The sequence below is a fragment of the Haliotis cracherodii genome, unplaced genomic scaffold, assembly GCF_022045235.1.
Source record: "Haliotis cracherodii isolate W230 unplaced genomic scaffold, xgHalCrac1.p SCAF_3, whole genome shotgun sequence".
Classification (NCBI taxonomy): domain Eukaryota; kingdom Metazoa; phylum Mollusca; class Gastropoda; order Lepetellida; family Haliotidae; genus Haliotis; species Haliotis cracherodii.
Genome location: NW_027266286.1, coordinates 40468379 through 40482154, shown reverse-complemented (window position 1 = coordinate 40482154; position 13776 = coordinate 40468379). Strand labels below are relative to the sequence as shown.

Here is a 13776-nt window from a genome sequence, read left to right as displayed (position 1 = left end):
TAGTGCACTCGCTGTTTTACCTATCGCTGGAACAAAGCCCGTTGCTTGATTCGGTAATAAATAGTGACCATATACCTCATGTAGTATGTAGGAATGTAGTGGATACATATCCGTGAAGTACATACGATGGAAAGTACTGTTATCATAGTAAGTAAGGGAAACTACTCTGTTGAGTTTTCATTACAAGTTATCTCCCGTGATGACCTCTCACCTTGCTTCCCCTGTTTCAACAATAAGTCCGACCTTCATTCTGAGTTTGCGGTCTATCAAGTAGTGATGGACTGCCCCCACTGCCAGCAGGGAACTGCAAGAGACAACATATTCCATCACTATACACAACTTGTTAACACTCATAGTCATGGAAGCAACTAAAATGGATTAAATATTGTTTCTAACATTTCTAATTTAATATTTCATTTTCATTTCTTAGTCAGTGAGATTGGTCTTTGATGATATTTTGTAACATACATGTAACATATTTATTGAAACTCCCTTCCCTATTATAAATGACCAGTCCCTAAATAATGTACCAAAAATAAAATTTGCGTCAGTTTTTCCATGTCCCCCACCCACCACCACCACCAGTTGTGATAAACTTTGGGACACACAAAACACACACACACACTTTCATTGTGTCATTTTTTCATGACCCCTGCACAGGCCCTATTATAAATGATCAGTCCTTTTTTATATATGACATGACTGACAAAGACAGACCCTTGCAAAAGTCTCTATTCAAGGAATAAATTGGAGCCCCATCTATTGGGTATTCAGTCATCATTACCTGATAGGAACAAAGTCCTTATCGGCCTTCCTGTCAGATAACACAATGAGCTTGTAGTCGCCTTCTGCCGCTGCAGCGGCCTGCTCACACACAGAATTGAGGGCTGGTAGGAGGCCGTCTGGGCCGGCCTCAAGTGGGAACACCATGTCGATCAACTTGGTCTGACACACAAACCTACATGTGAGCATCTAGGGATGCAATAATGACCTCCAATCTGACATTCAGACATTCATGGATATGTACTGTGATAAATTGCGACTGACTGCGGAATATTATTCCTTGATACTCGAATGTTGATTGGACTATGACATTGTGACAAATATCTAAATCTTATAGGCAGCCTTGAAAATTCCCATTTCCTTTGAGATCTTAAAGGCAGATGTTTTCATATCGGAAGTAATTTTATGCATCCTTGAAGATTGCATTCAATGACCATTAGTCATGGATTACACATCTGACCACTTAAATTTGTATGCAAAACTCCCCATTATTAATATGCTGTGATACTGCATGAATCCCGCAGTCCCAAAGTATAGATTTATCTCTGCTGCAGTGAGAGTGGCTGCTCTGGCCGCTACCTTCCATCCCTTGTGGTTGCAGTTCTTCAGCACCTCCATGTCCCACAGTGAGAGGATGGGTTGCTCCAGCCACAGACGCTGACACTGCTCCGCGCTCGGTTCCAGGATGTTCGCCTCTGGACCCACAGGGCATGCCTGCAACAGGTCAACAGGTCAAGCTTACTCGGAGCAGACACAGTTTCAGTGAAAAAAAGAGTTCAGCAGGACAGTTCCTGAACAAGACTGAAAGGAAAGAGTGAACGTACCAGTGACATGACGATCTTCTCCCTGAAGGGGTCGATGGGAGGGTTGGTGACCTGGGCAAACAGCTGCTTGAAGTACTCGAACACGAGGGGGTTGAAGCGAGACAGGCAGGCCAGTGGAGTATCATTTCCCATAGAACCAAGAGCTTCTTTCCTGAAGGAAAAGTCCATGTATACTCTCCAGTGGAAATGGCTGATGGAGTGTTGTTTATTGCCATCGTCAACAATATTCCAGCTATTATGGGAGTTAGTATATAAATTAATCTGGACAAGTCAAACTAGTGATGTAATGACCCTAGTCACAGAGAAACTCACCTCTTATAACCAGCAATGATGTCCTGGATACCTATTCTAACCCTGGTCCCTACGTCAGACATGTCTGACAATGAGCAAGTTTCCCAAAGCTGGACATATCTAGTGGAAGACGAAAAAGTTCACGATATTAACTAAAGTCTGCTTTAGAGCACTTACTTGTCCCTGATCATGGGCAAAACCAGCATGTTGAGGGCCTCGATGGTGTAGCCGAACATGGGCAGTCGAGAATCCTCCTCCACACAACTCCCGCGGCCCAAGTCATGGCGCACAACCTCTGGGGGTTCAAGGCTGCCTGAGTTGTGAGACCTCTGCAGCTCGGCCATGGATATAGTCTGCAAGGGGAGAGAACAGTGGAATCATTCAACACACAAACTAACTGACTTGTTGTGGCACATTTTCTGAACAGTGCCAATCTAATAAACCCAAATACAAAGTAATTTTATGATACTGTTACTCTTCATTTCAGTGAGTGAGTGAATGAGTTGGGTTCAATACTGCAATGAACAGTATTTCAAGGCATGTCAGCTAAATCAGGTAGGAAAGCCAAAACTGCAATGAGCAATGGTAGAGTGCAGACAAAGACAATAATCAGGGCAAATCTGGGCTTCAAGTGGATTATGACATTACTAAGGGACACAAGTCTGCAAAGCATATTACAGCAACTGTGCCTGGACTCTCTTGGACAACCACTTGTCCATTGGTCTGACTGTTCTCACCTCAGACAACCACTTGTCCACTGGTCTGACTGTACTCACCTCAGACAACCACTTGTCTGACTGTACTCACCTCAGACAACCACTGGTCTGACTGTACTCACCTCAGACAACCACTTGTCCACTGGTCTGACTGTACTCACCTCAGACAACCACTGGTCTGACTGTACTCACCTAAGACAACCACTGGTCTGACTGTACTCACCTCAGATAACCACTGGTCTGACTGTACTCACCTCAGACAACCACTTGTCTGACTGTACTCACCTCAGACAACCACTGGTCTGACTGTTCTCACCTCAGACAACCACTTGTCCACTGGTCTGACTGTACTCACCTCAGATAACCACTGGTCTGACTGTACTCACCTCAGACAACCACTGGTCTGACTGTACTCACCTAAGACAACCACTGGTCTGACTGTACTCACCTCAGACAACCACTGGTCTGACTGTACTCACCTCAGACAACCACTTGTCCACTGGTCTGACTGTACTCACCTCAGACAACCACTTGTCCACTGGTCTGACTGTACTCACCTCAGACAACCACTTGTCCACTGGTCTGACTGTACTCACCTCAGACAACCACTTGTTCACTGGTCTGACTGTTCTCACCTCAGATAACCACTTGTCCACTGGTCTGACTGTACTCACCTCAGACAACCACTTGCCAACTGGTCTGATGGAGCAAATCTGTGACTTGAGAACTTCGTCCTTCATGAAGACTTTCTCCTTTGTGTCCACCAGCAACATACGTCCCGGCTTCAGCCGACCCTGGTGAGGAGGAGACACACAATCAGAGGGACTTGCATCACAAAACACTGTGGTTCAGTTATCTTAGTGGAATAATTACTACGTCTGGTAACCTACATGTCTCTGGGAGTCTGGTCATCTCTAACAAATGCACAAATAAGGACCGGATCAAAATGTGACCCAGATACATCAACAACTTACCTTCTGAATGATCTCACTAGGAAGTCTGTTAGTGACGCCCACCTCACTGGACATGTACATGAAGTTGTCTTTGGTAACATAGAACCGAGATGGACGCAGGCCGTTGCGGTCAAGAATGGCTCCAATATATCGGCCATCGGTGAAGGTCAGCAGAGCTGCAGTAGACAAGTCAGTAATCAAACACTTAACTACATCAACAGCAATTAAGTCTACAAAACAACTATAGTTTGTTCAAAGATGAAGTGAGTAAATAATCACTTAGGCATTCCCCAGCAATAAAACCAAATCACACATGAAACAATGACATTTCTTTGTGAATATGACAGTCTTCATTGACCAACATAATGTGCCTACCAGGTCCGTCCCAGGGCTCCATGGCAAAGGCGCTCCACCTGTAGAAAGCCTTCTTGTCCATGGACATGTTCTTGTCATTCTGCCATGCCTCCGGCACCATGGTCATCACAGCCTGTGGGAACATGAGAGTTTCTTATCTTACCTCATTGTCTGAATGTTGGGACCTGATTGGTTCATGGGATTTTGAAAAAATACAATGTACCCCGTTTTGGAGGGAAAGAAATTTCTGAGCAGGAGTCAATGAAATTCATGCGACACAGCACAAGTTCACCTCAGCTCCATTGAACACCTTTTTTACATCAATTTGTATTAATTCTTTTGCAATGGCACATCTCGGCATGTTAGCCTCAGGCTTGTGGTATGAAACATGTAACTCATAATTACCACATTCACCACATTTAACATAATAGGAGCATATATTACACAGCAAATCAATGAAGTGACTATTAAATCAGGCTTTTGAAAAGATTTGTCACAAAGTTTCAAAAAAAGTTGTACTTATTCAGTTGATATGATGCACATATCCATATCACTGGGTGATTTACTCTTTAGATATGAACATTTGGAGATCCCTCTTGTGTTAACTTATTATTCAGGGATTGATATCAAACTGCAGTGTTAAACAACAGCAGGACATTGGATGATGTTTTGTGTGTCAGTCCACTGACCTCTGGGAGAGACCTGCCTCCAGCCATGCAGAGAAACTCCAGGACGTTGTCGACACAGCCGGAGTCAGACATGCCCTCCTCCACCACGGGGTAGACCATCTTCAGCTTGTCGTCGTAAACCTTGCTGTGCATCACCCCCTCCCTGGCCTTCATCAAGTTCACGTTGCCGCGCAGGGTGTTGATCTCCCCGTTATGGGCCAGGTATCTGGGCAGGGCACAGGGACATGTCAGCAACACAGTATAGGTATCTGGGCAGGGCACAGGGACATGTCAGCAATACAGTACAGGTATCTGGGCAGGGCACAGGGACATGTCAGCAACACATTATAGGTATCTGGGCAGGGCACAGGGACATGTCAGCAACACATTATAGGTATCTGGGCAGGGCACAGGGACATATCAGCAACACATTATAGGTATCTGGGCAGGGCACAGGGACATGTCAGCAACACAGTATAGGTATCTGGGCAGGGCACAGGGACATGTCAGCAACACAGTATAGGTATCTGGGCAGGGCACAGGGACATGTCAGCAACACAGTATAGGTATCTGGGCAGGGCACAGGGACATGTCAGCAACACAGTATAGCTATCTGGGCAGGGCACAGGGACATGTCAGCAACACAGTATAGCTATCTGGGCAGGGCACAGGGACATGTCAGCAACACAGTATAGGAGATGTCACAATCTTTAAAAGGCCTGTACCGACTTGGTATGTCAGAACACCAAGACTTTAACAAGTGTATCCACATAGGAAACAGAACCTGTGACTAGGGTGCAATGTGTGCACTGACACCGAATGGGCTACTCTACTATGTGATAATGGGGAGCCTTTGTCCCGGGTCTGTGTCGAGAGTCTCTGTGTAACCTGGGCAACCCCATCTACTGTTGAACTAGTTCATAAAAACAGAGGTAAAGAGGGGACTTGAATTACTTTTGCTGGGCCTGTCAACTGTCCAATGCCCTGTGCTACATATACTATTGAAGACAGTACAGTACAGCTTTCATGTTAAAGAAAAATGGTGAATACTGCCGTGGTTATGCGTTTTCATTCTGGCTGGAAACTGTCAGGCCTGCAAGTATATTCCCAGGTGGGTCACACAGCCTGTCACATCTCCTGCCACACTCAGCAGCCATCTGTTGCCTCCAACTGCAAAGGGTTCTCCCTCCCCCTTTGGGTGTATCAGTACTCGGGTGAACCTACTCGGGGTGAACCTGGTTCTCCCTCCCCCTTTGGGTGTATCAGTACTCGGAAGAACCTACTCGGGGTGAACCTGGTTCTCCCTCCCCCTTTGGGTGTATCAGTACTCGGAAGAACCTACTCGGGGTGAACCTGGTTCTCCCTCCCCCTTTGGGTGTATCAGTACTCGGGTGAACCTACTCGGGGTGAACCTGGTTCTCCCTCCCCCTTTGGGTGTATCAGTACTCGGAAGAACCTACTCGGGGTGAACCTGGTTCTCCCTCCCCCTTTGGGTGTATCAGTACTCGGGTGAACCTACTCGGGGTGAACCTGGTTCTCCCTCCCCCTTTGGGTGTATCAGTACTCGGAAGAACCTACTCGGGGTGAACCTGGTTCTCCCTCCCCCTTTGGTGGTATCAGTACTCGGGTGAACCTACTCAGGGTGAACCTACTGGGGGTGAACCTACTCGGGGGTGAGCCTACCCGGGGTGAGCCTACTCTGGGGTTGAACCTACTCGGAGGTGAGCCTACCCGGGGTGAACCTACTCGGGGTGAACCTACTCGGGGTGAACCTACTCTGGGTGAACCTACTCGGGCTGAGCCTACTGGGGGTGAACCTACTCGGGCTGAGCCTACTAGGGGACGAACCTAATAGGAGTGAACCTACTCTGGGTGAACCTACTAGGGTTGAACCTACTTGGGGTGAGACAGGCAAGAGGACATACAAACCTCTGAGGGTGAGCCCTCTCCCAGCTGGGGAAGGTGTTGGTTGAGAAGCGACTGTGGATAAGGGCAATGTGGGTCTCAAAATCAGGGTCTGTCAGATCGTAGTAGTACTTCCACAGCTGGTCTGTGCTCAGAAGACCCTGGATATCAGACAAAAGAGTCGGCATCAGTGACTTGAGTACTTGTTTTCACATGAAAGGAACACCCCTGATCTCACAACATGTTCTGGTAGTAGTAGTTACTACTAAGATGTTGTAACTCTTTGCTGCACGTGTTGTACAAGTGGTAGTAGTGTGTACTACCCTACATACAAGTGGTAGTAGTGTGTACTACCCTACATACAAGTGGTAGTAGTGTGTACTACCCTACATACAAGTGGTAGTAGTGTGTACTACCCTACATACAAGTGGTAGTAGTGTGTACTACCCTACATACAAGTGGTAGTAGTGTGAACTACCCCACATACAAGTGGTAGTAGTGTGTACTACCCCACATACAAGTGGTAGTAGTGTGTACTACCCCACATACATGTGGTAGTAGTGTGTACTACCCCACATACATGTGGTAGTAGTGTGTACTACCCTACATACAAGTGGTAGTAGTGTGTACGATCCCACATACAAGTGGTAGCAGTGTGTACTACCCTACATACAAGTGGTAGCAGTGTGTACTATCCCACATACAAGTGGTAGTAGTGTGTACTACCCTACATACAAGTGGTAGTAGTGTGTACTACCCTACATACAAGTGGTAGTAGTGTGTACTACCCTACATACAAGTGGTAGTAGTGTGTACTACCCTACATACAAGTGGTAGTAGTGTGTACTACCCTACATACAAGTGGTAGTAGTGTGTACTACCCTACATACAAGTGGTAGTAGTGTGTACTACCCTACATACAAGTGGTAGTAGTGTGTACTACCCTACATACAAGTGGTAGTAGTGTGTACTATCCCACATACAAGTGGTAGTAGTGTGTACTACCCTACATACAAGTGGTAGTAGTGTGTACTACCCTACATACAAGTGGTAGCAGTGTGTACTACCCTACATACAAGTGGTAGTAGTCTGTACTACCCTACATACAAGTGGTAGTAGTGTGTACTACCCTACATACAAGTGGTAGTAGTGTGTACTACCCTACATACAAGTGGTAGTAGTGTGTACTATCCCACATACAAGTGGTAGTAGTGTGTACTACCCTACATACAAGTGGTAGTAGTGTGTACTACCCTACATACAAGTGGTAGCAGTGTGTACTACCCTACATACAAGTGGTAGTAGTCTGTACTACCCTACATACAAGTGGTAGTAGTGTGTACTACCCTACATACAAGTGGTAGTAGTGTGTACTACCCTACATACAAGTGGTAGTAGTGTGTACTACCCTACATACAAGTGGTAGTAGTGTGTACTACCCTACATACAAGTGGTAGTAGTGTGTACTACCCTACATACAAGTGGTAGTAGTGTGTACTACCCTACATACAAGTGGTAGCAGTGTGTACTACCCTACATACAAGTGGTAGCAGTGTGTACTACCCTACATACAAGTGGTAGCAGTGTGAACTACCCTACATACAAGTGGCAACAGCAACAACTAGCTGGTTCATCATAGTCATAACCATGACTCAGGTAGAATTGTTCACCCTTACTGACAACATCACCAGCTGTCCCTGTGACCGCGAGATGATATTGTGAGACACAGTTGTCAGCTTACCTTGTACACAATGATCTCATGATGGAGGCTGCAGATGTAGAAGCGTCGGGTGTCAGTGGGGATGTGGTGAGATGCATACTTCCGCAGGAGGTACATCTGTCACAACAACATCACTCAATACACATTGTGTGAGCAACAAACATATTTCTCTTCATGTATGTGCAACAAACTTATTTCTCTTCATGTGTGTGCAAACAAACTTATTTCTCTTCATGTGTGTGCAAACAAACTTATTTCTCTTCATATGTGTGCACCAAACCTATTTCTCCATGTCTGCTTGTCCCCCATACATATCATGTGCAGGTATGCACAATAACTTTTTTCCCTTCTCCGTTCTCTAATCCTCTAATTAACTTATTTCTAAATATGTGATCTATCCTTATACAATGTTTTTACCCGTGCATGTGGCACATTCATGTTTCCTTTCTTCAGGAATCAGTATATTTCTCTACCAATGTTACACAAATATGATTATCTAAACTTGGAAAAAAAACACACATATTTCCAAATAAGTCTGGAACCTTTTAATTTGTGTTCTTGTAGTGACTGTGTTCTTGTAGACTTCTAAATGGACCTGGACTGTTTTAATATTTCAAGTTCTAAAAAGTAACACTCATTTAATTTTATGTTCATTAGATTTGTCTTACAAAAAGTCACCATAACAAATTTTTTATAGTCATTATTGCACACATATATTTCATATGGCATAAGAATTTATTAACCCTTAATGTCTTTTTACGTATAAAATTATTGTCATTCACTGACATGATTTTCATATTTGTCACCAACCCAAATGACATAGTATGACTGACAAGGTCAAAGATATGAAAACAACAACTCGGATTTCAACAACAACAACAACATGTCATGCCTGTGCTATACACACGCATGCACCAACACCTTATCAATACATGTGCACACTGAACCAGGACTATGTGCAGGATTATTCATGAGAAAACACACCAACTAAAATGACACAGCAAAACTGATATGAAAAGGTTAATATCGCAAACTTTCAATAATCATTGCCAACTGAGTGAGTGAGTCTGTAGGTTTTACGTCTCTTTTAGCAGAACTGCGTCGACATCAAAGCAATCTACTTTACTGACATATGGGATGGTTTGCATGATTTATTAAAATAACATAAAAACATCATAAAGAGATACACTCCTGAAACAGGCTTAACTTCAAAAACCATAAATCCTACTTGGTTCTATGGAAATTACCAAATCAAAATTTCCTAATTACTGATTGAGTAATAAGCATCCCCACCAGGATGATACATGTTTGTGCACGTTCTTGTAAGGAATGGTCAGTAGTTAGGACCTAGGCCTGGACCTACTGATGGCCAGTGAGGTAAACTGTCCACTGTACATCAAATGGGGAATAAAAACTCTAGTAACTATATAACTACAACAATGATAAAAAACACTGTTGAATACTGTAGTAATCTAATGTAGCAAAAAGACTATTTAAGGATATGTAACATATTTTAAATTAGTATAAGAAGTGAAAACTGAAAATGTCAAAATTAGATATGTACCATTTGTAGCACTAATATGTCTACATGCAAATACCACAATGCAAAAAGCTGAAGTGAATGTTGGATAAAAACTATGTCAACAAAGAATGCAGCATGTTAAGGAGACAATACCACACAGTGACAGGACATCCTACACATCTTCCTAGCCTACCTGAGCTGCTTGAGCCTCCTATGTTCCAACACAAGAATAAAACACATCCAAAATATTTAGTTTCTGTATTGGATCAAAATGGTATATTATTTTGTCATGTAAATAAATTCGATTAAGCAAAAATATATAATATATCTCATTAAAACAAATTTCACGCACAGTGATCCTGTTATGAATCATGTGCACTTCTCCAATTCCAAAAGCAAAATCTTGGTTTACATATACATGACCATTAATTGTTCTCAAACAGATTGCTGTTGTCCGACTGTGTACTTGAACTACCAATTAACAATTTTATAGACCTTAAATCTAGAATCTCATTGAAAAAAACTAGATGTTTTGTGTTGCCTTAATCCAGACATACATGCATCAAAAAGCTTTTCCTAAATGTTCATTCAGCTGCTCACACTATCAACTGATAGGCAACCCTTAAAGCCTCTCATCACAAACTCCATGCAATAAAGACCACATCTTAAAACATCACACAGAAGACCTAGCACATACGCACACTCATATGGACATGTATAGTTTATCCATGGACCTATATAGGTCATTTGTTTGTCACTCTCCATTGCAAGGAAATCAGGTGATTATCTTACAGTGTACATTTTATCCTGAGGACATTATCTCATCAGTACATTATCCATCTTCCCAAGGCAAAGGAATTAACTGACTGTAAAAGTCCGGTTTCCACCCTTGTCCAACTAGCCCTGAATTTCTGGGTTTGATCGCAGCACTACAAGTGGCTATTACGAGTTATGTCCCTTCTATGTCCCTCCTGTAGACCAATCAGATTCCACCTCTAATATCACTTGCACTTGCTTCAAACATAATGGTGGCGACAACTGAAGACGATCTGATCGCTAATCAAGATCTATATTGTAACAAAACTAGTCTTACTTCACAAAGTGCATGAAATCACCTTAATTAAAAAAATTAAAAAATTTGGAAAATATCTGTTGACGCTAAGTTGACATGCTTTGCAAATCCGTCAATTGACAGTTATTTGCATGGCAGTTTACGAACCCAATGTTGATTTTGTTTTTACGTGATTTTGATTGAAGTGTTCATAGACTCGTTAGTCCAGCCAAAATAGAACACCATTATTCCAGCCTAGTTCGGCAAGGGTGGAAACTGGACTTTTATAGTCAGTTAACTCCCTTGCCTTTAGAAGATGTACATTATCTCACAGGAAATCAGGTCAAGGGGACATTATCTCAAGTTTAGCAGACAGACATGGTGGAAATCCAAGGAAGACCTAATCAGGTACAATGGGAACGTGGAACTCACCTGTCTGTAGAACTCCTCCTGGCTGTCGCCCCCTGTGACAAACACCTGCAATAAAAGGGCACTAAGGTAATTTTCTCTTCTATTGGAATGAACAGACAAGTAACTATGGTAACAGATACAAACATAATCATGCAGACAAGTCATCTACGATATGTGTCAAGGATTAAAGCAGCAATGTACACAAATGTTGTGACAAGTATAGAGATACAGAGTTCAAAAATCACTGCAAATAAATAGGCATTTGGAGAACTGTGCTGAGGAGATAAAATCCACATACTTCAGAATTGTTAGGAGCGTATTGAAGTTGCTTATTTTATGTTTACTTCACAAAGTCATTCAGCTATACAGCGTGGCACCTTGCAGGTTCAATAACATATGACCCAATCAGACAATGGGGGCAAATCCAGTTTGTGTTATTGTCCGTAAACTGTCACTACAACTACAGGCACCCCAGCCACCTGCACACACAACATTAGGAGGTGCTAGGCACCCAACATAAATAGTTATGCATGTTAAAAGACAATCTTTACAAAAGTTCATAACAAGAGTTATTCTGCAAAAGTTAGAGGCATTATGTCTTCAGATCTGAGGAGATGGTAAGTGGTGTTATAAAGTGTGAGTAATGCTGCTATGTGTTTTGGTAGTTAATAATGCAGTGGACAGTAGGTTGATATGATTCTGCTGATGGACCTGTGTCAGCACATCTGACATGTGGTCACACTTGCTGGTGCTTCTGGTGCAGTGCTCAGAATGGTGAAGCTATGGTTTGTTTGTTTGTTTGTTTGTTTGTCATTTAACGCCGCACTCAACAATATTTGAACTATATGACAGCTGTCTGTAAATAATCGAGTCTGAACCAGACAATCCAGTGATTGACACAATTGGGATCCACACATTTGGGATACGATGACATGCATCAACCAAGTAAGTGAGCCTGAGCACCCGATCACGTCATTTGCCTTTTACGACAAGCATGGGTTGCTGAAGACCTATTCTAACCTGGATCTTCACAAGAAGCCATAGTATTTCAAAGCTATAGTATTTTGGTCATATATATGGTAATGGAAGGAAGAAGGCCCAAAGTAATGCAGGTCATACAGTTTTCACTGAAACACAAAGGTTTAACTAATGGGTACCTCCAGGATGTCAGCAGAATTTTGTAAAAGGAGTTACCTAATAAATATACTCTCCAAAATAAGTAGTGCCTCTCCGAAAATAACAGAAATATTGGTGTATCGAGTTATGGTAATGGATGGATAAGGACAAGATGTTACAGGACATTCACCTGATCACGTTGGCGATGTATTGTAAGGGTGCAAACAACCAAGCAGAGCGTCAGGGGTTTCGTAGTAAACAATCAACATTTGAGATGACTTGATCAATAAAGGGTCATGCCCCTCCAGGATTGGTCAAACACTGATTTATACAGCATGGCATGGTCGAAATCAATCTCCCAATGACAATTTGGAGATTCTTGTTCACTTCTCTTGCTCAGTTCAGCTAACATAGTGGCTGGCCTTTGAAATCGGTGTACACGTCTCCCAACTGATCAAGTTCCAGACGTGCTCCATGGGGAAAGGTCAGGACTCATTGGTGGCCATTGCCTTCTGATGTTTAGCTCCTGGAGGTTGTCAGTTATAATACGTGCATGGGCATGAATGTTATCATCTTGAAAGACAAAACGTGGCACCACAAACAGCACAACTATTGGCGCTAGTATGTTGTCTCGGTAGTTCTGTCCAGTGACCCTTCCATGGACAATATGCAGTGGCGTTCTGGCTGTCATAGTGATCCAGCCCCATATCCAAATAGACCCAACCCTAAATGTATCATGTTGCCTTATGTTGACATTTCCATGACATGTGTTGGTACGCCTCCAACACCTATCCAGGAAGTCCAGAGTGAATCTGGACTCATCTGATAAACATAACATGAAACCACCGGCAATTCCCCCAGTGTCTGTGCTCTAAACACCATTGACTTGTTAATGGTGGTACAAGACATGGTCACTGAGCACGCACATTAGCGGCATGCGGATGATATCTGGTCAGTAACTTCAATTCCAGTGTCCTAGTGCAAGTGAACAGCGATTTGATTGCCTGGTTTCTGATTATCCAATCTTGGACTTGTGTTGCTGACCTACGGTGCCCCGTGTGGAGGCTGATCATTCACATTCCGTGTCTGCAGGAGCCTGTTCCAAAGTCTGCAAATCACAGAGTGAGACACATCGAACCCATTGGCTACCTGTCTCTGAGTTCTGCCATTTGAAGCATGCCAATAGGCCTTAGGTGTTCATCATGTTGCATAGGACGCATTCCCACTCTGATAACTACTGCATTACAGCAAGAGTAGATACCATATGTGTTATAATGGATAAAGAAAATCAACATTACTAATGGCTCAGAGTGATATGTCCACCTTTCACTGAAGTGTCAAAATCAAAACTGACACCCTATCCATTAGACTGACATTTAGTTCCACAAATAAAATAATCTTATTTAAAAATATATATCTACAAAATAAAAAGGATAAAAGCTAAATAGAGCCCAGAACAAGA

At 43.0% G+C, this 13776-nt stretch overlaps 1 protein-coding gene across 5 annotated transcripts in view; it reads right to left on the bottom strand.

Annotated features, from left to right (window-relative positions):
• The window catches only part of LOC139474870 (uncharacterized), a 112417-nt gene that overhangs the window by 24644 nt on the left and 73997 nt on the right, over window positions 1-13776 (bottom strand). For 3 of the 5 annotated variants that reach the window (XM_071258057.1, XM_071258059.1, XM_071258060.1), the window contains 13 exons: window positions 11220-11264; window positions 9930-9947; window positions 8236-8331; window positions 6519-6655; window positions 4611-4815; window positions 3943-4054; window positions 3589-3743; window positions 3289-3408; window positions 2076-2251; window positions 1608-1758; window positions 1363-1497; window positions 785-945; window positions 212-304 (listed from right to left, as the gene is read on the bottom strand). In XM_071258057.1, the coding sequence (XP_071114158.1) occupies window positions 212-304; window positions 785-945; window positions 1363-1497; window positions 1608-1758; window positions 2076-2251; window positions 3289-3408; window positions 3589-3743; window positions 3943-4054; window positions 4611-4815; window positions 6519-6655; window positions 8236-8331; window positions 9930-9947; window positions 11220-11264 (1604 nt within the window). The remainder of the gene's footprint in view (window positions 1-211; window positions 305-784; window positions 946-1362; window positions 1498-1607; window positions 1759-2075; window positions 2252-3288; window positions 3409-3588; window positions 3744-3942; window positions 4055-4610; window positions 4816-6518; window positions 6656-8235; window positions 8332-9929; window positions 9948-11219; window positions 11265-13776) is intronic. The other 2 variants (XM_071258058.1, XM_071258061.1) reach the window with 1 other exon arrangement.